Source organism: Plecotus auritus (genome assembly GCF_963455305.1).
Source record: "Plecotus auritus genome assembly, chromosome: 7".
NCBI lineage: Eukaryota > Metazoa > Chordata > Mammalia > Chiroptera > Vespertilionidae > Plecotus > Plecotus auritus.
This window is the reverse complement of record NC_137774.1, coordinates 41,738,584-41,748,734: the sequence shown is the minus strand read 5'-3', so window position 1 is coordinate 41,748,734 and position 10,151 is coordinate 41,738,584. Positions and strand designations below refer to the sequence as shown.

The 10,151-nt window shown below is 57.6% G+C and overlaps 1 protein-coding gene across 1 annotated transcript; it reads right to left on the bottom strand.

Moving 5' to 3' along the window:
- Positions 1-792: 792 nt before the first annotated feature.
- AIPL1 (AIP like 1 HSP90 co-chaperone) lies at positions 793-7,365 on the bottom strand (the record flags this gene model as incomplete). Its single annotated transcript, XM_080679348.1, has 6 exons — positions 793-995; positions 1,703-1,844; positions 1,961-2,137; positions 3,260-3,448; positions 6,496-6,675; positions 7,270-7,365. The coding sequence occupies 6 exons, from the start codon at positions 7,363-7,365 to the stop codon at positions 793-795; spliced, it is 987 nt and encodes a 328-aa protein (XP_080535474.1).
- Between the last annotated feature and the right edge of the window lie 2,786 nt (positions 7,366-10,151).

Genomic DNA, 10,151 nt, shown 5'->3' with positions numbered 1-10,151 from the left:
TCCCTAACTGCCTCTGGCAGCCTGGTTGTCCCCAACTGCCCTCCCCTGTGGCCTGATCTCACCCCCAATGACCCTCCCCTGCCAGCCTGATCACCTCTGACTGCCTCTGCCTCAGCCCCCACCACCATGGCTTTGTCCGGAAGGAAGTTGGATGTCCGGAAGATGGCTGGTAGACCAGGTCTAATTAGCATATTACCCTTTTATTAGTATAGATGTGTTTGTTGCCATGTGAAGGACCGTAAACCTACTTTTGCCCACCCTTGTACAGAATAGAGTCAATGGGCTTCAATAGAGAGTTCTGGAGGAAGCCGCTACAATTACAAAAGTAACCAAGCAAAGAACCAAAATATCACCATCCAGAACTGGGAGAAGGGGAAGGAAGGGGAGAAAGCATCAAAGCATTGAATTCTCATTTTTCAGTGACCGGGGGTAAAAGCACGCGTGGAGAAAGTGTGACTTAAACATTATTTGGAGGTAGAGAAAACTGCCAAAAGAGTAAAATCCAGAGTCAAACCGCTGGTTCTGGGCTTAGAAATAAGAAACTTCACTTTTATTCATAAACCCTTTGGGGCTTTTATTTTTACCAGGGGTATGTACTAAATTGATTTTAAATTGTAATTTTAAACTGTAAAATGTGACACCAAAACATTGGCCAACTGAACCAGAAATGGCCAGGCCATCTGCTGGCTGCCCAGTGCCCGGCTGTCCGGTGGGCACAGGGTGGTCAGAGTGGTGGGGGGGTGCTCTGGTGGGAGGCAGGATGGAAGACCACCCCCCAGGAGGCGCCCCGCCCTAGCCCAGCATGTGCCGGCAGCGCAGCCGCTCCTCCTCCCGCTTCTCCTCCAGGCGGCTCTCCAGCAGCCTCAGCTCTCTGTGCACCGCCTTCTGCATGGCTGGCTCCAGCTCCAGCACCTTCTCCAGGTCTGCCTTGGCCTCTGCCTCATTCCATACCTCTGCGTGAGCCCGGGCCCGCACGTAGTAGGCCTTCACGATGCCTGCAGGGATGATAGAACTGGACCTGCCACCCAGGCCCAGGGCAGCCCCACCCATTGGTCCTTGCCAGCTTACAACACCCTTAACCTTGACTAGGATCCTTAACTTCTCTCTACCTGAGCCCATGTCCTTGACTGTAAAATGGGGGTGATAATGACTCCCCACCTTTGTGCAGACCCTTCCAGGGCCTCATAACTAACTTTATACTCATAAATTTCTATCATTTTTCTTATAGAGGCTCCCCAAATTGTGCACGCTGCAGGCCCTACCCCTGCACCTATCCCGGACGGCTGTGACACGGATGAATGGCATGACGAATGCAGAGGACTGAGTGCCTGGTGCACAGTAAGTGTCTGGTTTGTTCCTAGGAGTTCAGACACCATCGTCACATACGCACGGTGGTGCTGACGTGCCTGTGCGCCCAGCACTGTGTTCACTTCACCGTGCGCTCTCTACTGAAGGCCCCTTCCTAAAAAGCCTGTCGACGCTCCACACAATCACAAGCGTGGGAGCCGCTTGTGCATCTGTCCTGGTGCACATTCAAGTGAAACACCTGTGCAATGAGCTCTGCTCACCCATCCCCTGTGGCAGGCGCACAGGCGGGGACTGCTGGGTGGTGGCAAGTGCAGGCCTCTGGATGGTGACTGAAGAGCGCACGGAGGTCTGCAGCCCTGGCCGGCCCCGCCCCGCCCGCCCGCCCCGCACCCACCTGGGTGGTGCCGCAGGATGTCGCTGGTGTGCTCCAGCACCTCGTAGTACTCCGCCCTCTTCAGCAGGCACTGGCAGTAGTTGAGGGTGAGGGTGTTGATCATCTTCTCCAGCTTCAGCCACGGCGCCTCCCAGGGCTTCTCCTGCCCGTGAAGACAGGGCTGCCGTGAGCTGAGGCTGCGCATGACACCCCTCCCCGTGGCCCTGGCACGGACAGGGCTGCTCCCCCAGCCCCAGTGGCATGGCGGGCAGCCCCCACCTTGGTCTGCAGGTTCCTCAGGCAGACGATGGCTTCCTGGTACTTGGCAGAGGCCTCCTCGTAGCGGCCCAGCTTGAAGAGCCGGTTTCCTTCTCCGTGAAGGATGGGCACCGCCTGCATCCTCTCGGCGTTGCTCAGGTTCCAGGTCTCCCTCTGGTACTCGCTCGGAGCCTCCACCTGGCCCCAGAGCTGCAGGTGAGCCCAGTGGAGTCCCAGGGGCCTGCGCCCTGGCAGGTAGGGACCCAGCTCACTCGCTGAAGCCAGCTCTGCACTGCCCACAGGGAGTTCCAGAGAAACCGTGCTTGCTGATCACACACACACACACACACACACACACACACACACACACACAGACACACACACACACACACACACACACACACATGGGAAGGAAGCCACGGCCCAGGGCCCACCCTCGCTGGCCCTTCCATGCCATCAGGCACAGGCACCTGTTGGTCAACAACTTTACTTCCAATGTCCAGAAGCTGCCATAACACTCGCGTCGCTAGAACAAGACTGTATTGCCATCTGCTGGGAACTGTGGTTATGAAGGTACAACCGTGCAATGCTTGCTAAGCACCTCAGAAGCGCTGCCCTGTGCAGTGTGCACGCCGCGCCACTATTCACACAGGCCCTGTGGGACGCGGGTCTCATTTGTCTTCACGAGGGTCCCTGGGCTGAGCCTCGGCCTTGGCCATAAGCCGAGTCCTGCCGGGTGTGGCCCTCTCCCACCTCCATAACCTGGGCTGTCAGTCACTCGGGAGAATCCGGTCTGAACCCGCAACCCGCAGGGACTGGGATGAGGCTAGACAGGGGTGGGCAAACTTTTTGACTCGAGGGCCACAATGGGTTCTTAAACTGGACCAGAGGGCAGGAACAAAAGCCTGGATGGAGTGTTTGTGTGAACTAATATAAATTCAAAGTAAAGGAGCGGAGGGGAGAGCAAGAGAACCAGATAGAACAGCCGGATCCGGCCCGCGGGCCGTAGTTTGCCCAAGGCTGGGCTAGAACCTAAACTTTTAAAGATAAAACTGTAAGTTGAGAACCAATAGCAGGAAAATGTCTCCAAGTGAAAACGGATGACATTTTTAAAAATTGGTGCCAAACGGGCTTTTCCCTGGAAAAGGCCAAGTACCTTCTGGGGGGAGTGGGGGAGTGTTCAAATTCTCCTGCGGTTTATGAGCCCTTTCCGGGTAATGGCCAGGGACCGGTGGGGCGGGGCTCCCAGGATGCCCACGACCCCGTCGCTCTCTGATGCTGGGACAGCCAGCGCCCCCCCCACCACCACCGGAGCCCCACCTGCAGCAGCTCAATCACGAAGACCAGAGGCTGCGGCTCCTTCTGCAGCTCGTCCAGGTCCTCATAGCCCAGCGTGTGGTAGGCGAACATGTTGGCCAGCCCGCACGTGTGCACGTGCCACTCGGTGGGGTCCTTGCCCTCCGCCATCTGCCGCAAGCTCCGGGACAGGATGGGGTAGACGCCCGTGTGCTGGGGGAAAGACAGGTGGATGGCATCAGGGCTGTCTGCTCAGCCGGGCCTCAAACAGCCCACTCCCAGCCCCGCAGCAGTATCCCACCACCCTCCTACACCTGCTCCAACACCCCGCCCCCCAAATACGGTACCTGCCGGGCAAAGCACTCCATCTGCTAGCTCCTTCCTCTCTTAAAATGACTCAGCAAAGGAGGCACCACTAGAACCCCCTTTGCAGATGAGGAAACTGGAGCCCAGAAAGACTAAGTGACTTGCTTAAGGTCACACAGCTAGAAAAGGTCCGAGCCAGGACCCAAACCCAGCTCCAGAGGCCACGCTGTAGCCACGATGCCGCTCTGCCTCTGGCCGGCCCTTGTCGTCACGCTAATGACTTTCTCTCCCGAGGAGGCCCTGAGCCCACCAAGCCTGGGACTCATGGGAGGGGAGTGAGGAGAGCAGTGGAGGGCTCTGGGTCCCAGAGAGCCGGGCTGGCTTCCTGGCCGAGCTCTGATTAGCAGTGAGCCCAGGTCACCCGCCGAGCTCCAGCCCCCCCAGGTTGCACGTTGAAGGGTTCAATGAGATAATGCGGATATAGGTCCAGCTCACCACAGCCTCGGCCAGCACGGGGAGCTGGGATTGCCACCCCTGAGGTACAACAAGCCTGGGAAAGCCAGCCTCTTGGCCTCGCAGGTCCTGTGCCATGCTGGGCCTCAGCTGCCCCCCGGGTGCTGGAAAGCCCCTCAGGATGGTGTCTGAGAGCCCTGCTCCTCGGGCTGCGTCCTGACAAGGACCCTGTCAGGCTCCACGTGGCAGCTCCAGTAAAGACACACTATTGGGAAGTCACCAGCATGAAGATGAAGGTCACCCCCTCCCTGACCCCGCCAGCCGGGATCAGCCCCAAACGCCCCAGGCTTCTCTGTGAGAGAGGTCACCCGATGGCGTGTAAGCCTTTGGGATTAGGGCTGGACGAGGGGGGGGGAGGGGATGGGGAGAGGCCCAGGATCAGCGTCCTACAGGGAGGAGGTGCTCCAGGCCCCGACACAGCGGCCCCAGCTCACAGGCCCCTGCTTCCAGCAAGTCAACTGACTTGTGGGCCCCAAGGTCAGGTGGCAGGTTGGCCATGACCTCAAAGGCCTTGTCCCTCTGGACACCTGCTGCCCGGGCACTGCCCAGGCCTGGTCAGCACAGTGGCTGTGAGATGCCACTGGGAGTGGCATGAAGTCTCAGAAAGGAAGATAAAGGCCAGAGAAGGGGCAGAACTCCAGAATCCCACCCCCACCCGAGCAGCACCTCAGAGGGAGGAAGGAGGGAGGGGGTCCCGGCTCTGTGCCCCGACTCAGAGCCAACAGGGCAGCCAGAGCCCGGGAGACCCTTTGGAGCCAGACTCCAGCCCTCGGCATTCACTCAGCCCACGGGGCTGTGCAGGTGGCAGGGATTCCCCACGCCACCGCCCCTCTCTGGGGCTCAAGGACAGAGCCGGCTTCCGCCCGAGGGTCTGTATCCACCCAGGCAGTTGCGCATGGCGTGCTACAGGCCCATTCAGCTCCCACACTGGTATGCTTCACCCCTCGTATGGTGAGGACTTTTGTAGATTAGTTGCCAACAGTTAAACACTGAGAGAGTGTACGCGCTGATGAAGCTGTCTGGCTTGTCTCAAAAACTCAGGCTATCCACTGCACCCTGTCCAGCAGGAGCTGGGGGCAGGTGACCTCCAGTCAGCAGGGCTCCTGGCTCCTCATGGGACTTTAGTTTGCAACCGCTGGCCTCATAAGATGGCACCGGCAAAAATTCCCGCAGAGACCAGCGTCCTCCCTAAGGAGCGGGGGCCAGGGGGGGACAGGGAGGGATGTATTTCAGGGCAGAAGCTCCTAGAGCCCCTCTGGTTTAGGGGAGGGAGGGGAGGGAGGGAGGGAGGCCCCTGGCCTGGAGAGACTGTCCAAGCAAAGGGCTCTGCAGGGGCTGACAAGCAGCAATTGCTAGGGGGAAACAGGCCTCTTAAGGTCTTTGTCAAATAGACCTGCGTGCCCCACTGATGGCTTAGTCTTTCCAAAACCGAATGATGAAGTGAAGAGATAGCCCATAAAAGAGAGGGACCGCCCTGACCGGTTTGGCTCAGTGGATAGAGCATCGGCCTGCGGACTGAAGGGTCCCGGGTTCGATTCCGGTCAAGGGCATGTACCTTGGTTGCAGGCACATCCCCAGTGGGGGGTGTGCAGGAGGCAGCTGATCAATGTTTCTCTCTCATCAATGTTTCTGGCTCTCTGTCCCTCTCCCTTCCTCTCTGTAAAAAATCAATAAAATATATTTTTTTAAAAAAGAGACGGGGGGGACCAACCAAATGAAACCTGCCAAGCCGTTTCACACTTCCTGGCCGGGGTGCTGCCTCTCGTCCCACTTCTAGACCTGGCGAACTCCTATTCATCCTTCAAGGCCCAGCTCAATGTCACCTTCTTTTTTAAAAAAATATATTTTATTGATATTTTACAGAGAGGAAGGGAGAGGGACAGAGAGCCAGAAACATCGATGAGAGAGAAACATCGATCAGCTGCCTCCTGCACTCTCCCCACTGGGGATGTGCCCGCAACCAAGGTACATGCCTCTGACCAGAATCGAACCCGGGACCTTTCAGTCCGCAGGCCGACGCTCTATCCACTGAGCCAAACCGGTCAGGGCTCAATGTCACCTTCTTAAAGAAGTTCCCCTAAACCCCAAAGCAGTCAGCCGCCCCTCTCCTGTGGCCCTAAAGCACGCTGCCCTTGCTGAGGTATGCCATGGCACTGGCTGCCCTACCCTGTATTCGCTTAGATGTCTGCTCCTCCTCCAGAATTCAAGTTCCTTGAAGGCCAGGGACTTTGCCTGCTTTATTCCTAACACCCACATCCCACCAGCCAGCCACGACACTGTCACCTCAGGGGCTTGTTCTTAATCCATCTCCGTCTTTCCAGTGGCAGGGAGTGCTGTTTTAGCCCCCGCTTCCTGAAACCCAGCAGCCCTGAAACACGCAGAGTGGGAGGGTGGGCCCCATAGAAATCAGCCCAGGGTCTGGGCCAGCCTGGCCTACTTACGATGGTGTCACACCAGAACTCAGCCACCTCGCGGACCCGCATGGACGTCAGCAGGAGCTCCCAGACCTCCAGCTTGAACATGTTCCCGATGATCAAGTGCATGGGCTGCCCCACCTGCTTGCTGTCGTCGATCACCGTCCGCTCCTCGTCGCATTTCATGGTGCGGAAATGAAAGGTCACCTGGTCCCCGAGAGAGTGGACCCTGGTCTAGACACACCTCCCGAGGCCCAGCAGGAGCCCCCCTCTGTCACCGACTCTCAGGGCTGTCCTCGGGGTCAGCTCCCCAGCTCCAGTCAGATGCCTCAGACCCCCCAGAGCATCCCCACCCGCCTGCACTCCCCCGGGATGAGGAACCCCCTCCCTCCTAAATGACCCCCGTCCCACTCTTAACAGCTCTGTGGGTCAGGATGTCCTTCCTTAAATCAGCCCTAGGTCTGAGGCCACAGACACAGCCCATCACCCAGGGAAGCCCACCAGAGACTTGTGGCCAAATACCACGATCCCTGAGAGCCCCTCTTTCTCACCCAACATCTGGGGCTCCAAAAATTCCCAAAGCCCGTCCCCCATCCCATGCTGTAGTTTAATTTGCAAAGTACCAGAAATGCCCAGTGAATAGACACCAGTTCAGATGCCTCCGGGTTGACAATCCCGGGAAGGGCCTGCCAGGCCATTTTTGGCAAAGCTGAAACCTGTCTGCAGTGCCCTGTGGCCAGCGGGACGCAGAGGCTGCCGTGGCAGGCGGTGGGAGGGGGGGTTAGGGGGGAGGCCACTCACTCGAGATCCCGTAATGAAGTTTGGGAGCTCCCCCAGGCCCCCGTGCAGGATGGTCTTCTTGATCCCTTCCACGTTCAGGAGCAGAGCGGCATCCATGGCTCCCGGAGCTGTCCAGCCCAGGCTGAGATAATCTCGCCAAGGGAAGGCGCTCAGGCTAAGACGGGGATTTGCCCTGCGGAGGGGTGCGGATTAGCGGAGTGAGGCGGGGTAGTGCCCCATGCTGGCTCCAGCCTTCTGCCCCATCCATCCATCCACTGCTCCTCTCGGGGATGGGAGCCCCGGCCTGACATTATTGCATCAGCTTTGGTTTTGTCCCACGTCAAGAAGAGAGGAAGTCGGCTGGGGCCTTCTTAAAGAAGACAGCGTTGAGGGAGCCAGCAGCAGCGGGGACTCGGGCCACCGAAGGAGAGAAGGAGAGACTGACCCAAAGCCCCTCGCCCTGCCTGGTCCCTGGCATTGGCCCTGGTCTCAGATTCTTAGTCTCTTTGAACCCCAGGCCGGGCCCTGTGGACTGTGTGGTCCCTGATTTCCCTCTTTCCTATTTCTCCCTCCTCTTCTCCCCAAACTCTGTCCACCCACAAGAGGAGGTGACATTGTGGAGGGAGAGGATTGTCAGGTTTCTAGTTTGGGAGAACACTAAAACGGGGTATGAAAAGCGGAGCAGGCTTGGATAAATTTGAGGAGCCTGCCCCAGCCCCATTCCAGCCTCTCCTACAATGTCTGGCTGGGGGCAGCGGGGCTCTCCCTTCCTTTTGGGGGGTAATCCGCAGAGTTTATTCAGAGTATTAGGGATCCCCTTTCTGGTCTAAAGTGAAAAATCATGTAAAGAGTTGGTGTTTGGCGCCACCTTGTGGCAGATTCAAATTTTTTTACCTGGTCTTTCCAAGTTCCTGAGGGTGATGAGGATTCTTTCCGGGCACCACAAAACCTTTCTCTTCTGGCCCCCTGGCTGACTTGTTTCCTAGAGATGGAACAGAACCCTGCCACAGGGAGAGATGGGAATGCCGGAGGAGCCAGACAGAGCCGCATGCAAAGGGCTGACCTTGGTCTCCTATCCCTAACTCCATTTTCCCAACTGAAACGGGAAAAGCACTCTTTCCTGCCTCCCTCTCCTGGAAGTTGAGAGGCCTCCCTTGAGCAGTGAATGGAACCCCGAAACCCAGCACCCCTGAAAGTCTCCCATAGCAGCTGGCATAGAGGAAGCCCAGCCTGGGCCAACTGGTCTGGGCCCAGGAGCCCAGACTGAGGCAGCAAGTCAGACCCCTCCAAGATTCCCACCCCCACCCCTCCTCCCCCCCCCCACCCCCCCACCCCCCCACCCCCTCGCCAGTGCTCAGACCCACACTTCCTGAGGGCCTAGTCCCGGTCCTCTCTGGGAGCAGGGAATCAGGGTGGGGGCAGAGATCCTCCTCTCCTGTCCCATCCTTTCTTGGCCACACAGCAACCTAGAGCTGCCTGCGTGCATCGGAGGTAAGACGAACTCTTAGATGAAACACTACAAAGGAAAATAAAAGCGATCACCATAAAGTCCAGGGAGGGAGGGAGGGAGGACACGCAGCAGGGGTGGGGTCCTGGCAATGGGGACATGTCCTGGGTGACAGTTACATGAGTGTTTGCTTTCTAAGTATTCATCATACTAAGCCTCATGGTTTAAGCATGTTTCTGTTCCTGATATAATTCACACGGGTAGGAAAGGCTCTAATCATGTCTCACACTTAAACCTCTCCCACTGTTTTAATGGCTTCCCTTTGTAGAAATGTCAAAGGCACATGCTGGGGTTGTAGAGTTACAGAGAGGAGGTAGACTCATAGATTGGGCCCCTGGGTGACAGGAGTGGGAGGTGGGGGGCGGGGGGGGCTAAGGGAAGGGGGTGTTACAACTGATGCCAGTAGTTTCGGTTTCACTGCTGAGAAGAAAGAGGTGCTCAGGCCTCAGCCTCCAGACAGACCCCCAGCCACCCTGTGGCCCCCAAGCTAACCTCCTAATGGGACTTCATTAAAATGCAACTCCAATAACCCCACTGCCCTCTTCCAATCCAGCCAAGGCTCCCTACTGCCTCCGGACAAATTCTAAGCTCCTTTCCTGCCAGGGAGCCCTGCGCTCCTAGCTCTTACCACCCAGGCCCCTGCCCTCCTCTCACTCAGCCTCTCTGGTCCTGCGTCCTGGCAGTCTCCGGCCTCCCAGCATCCACTCATCCCCTCGCTTTGTCCCCTAACTCCTTAGCTACAGCACCCTATGTATGTCCAGGGCAGCCTGCCCCTTTCCCTCCCCTCACCACCTCTTGCACTTCCCACGCATGGGATTTTGCACAGTTTAATGTCTGCTGCTCCCTCAGGCTGACAGTCCCCAAGGACAAGGAAACTGGTGAAAGCTTTGCTGTTGGACAAGAAGCCCCCAGGGCAGGGCAGGGGTTGGGGCTGGACCCCAGAAAGCCTCAGCCTGGAACAACTGATTGGTTTTCCTCTTTACAGGGAGGAGCAGGAGCCCTGCACCCCCCCCCCCGCCCCTTCACCTCCATTGGGGGCCCGCTCACCTCAGCACATTCTCCACCCCACAGCCCTGCCCCTGGCTCCACCACTTCATGCAAAGGCAGAAGGAGAGAGCCTTCTCATTCAGAAGCAAATGTTTCTTCCTCCCTTTCTCATTGCCATGGAAACTGCTCTTCCTTCACCTAGCCGGCCAGTTATGGTCCTGGGGAAAGGGGGTGAAACGCCCCAGGCAGGGAGGGCATTCACTCATTCCTTCCTGAGGCTCAATGAGACCATGTAACCAAAGGCTAAGAATTCAGATGTCGGAGTCAGACACCCGTGCTTCAAGTTTCAGCTCTGACTCTGTTCCACCCTGAGCAAGACACTGCACCATCTGAATCTCAGTGTTGTCAT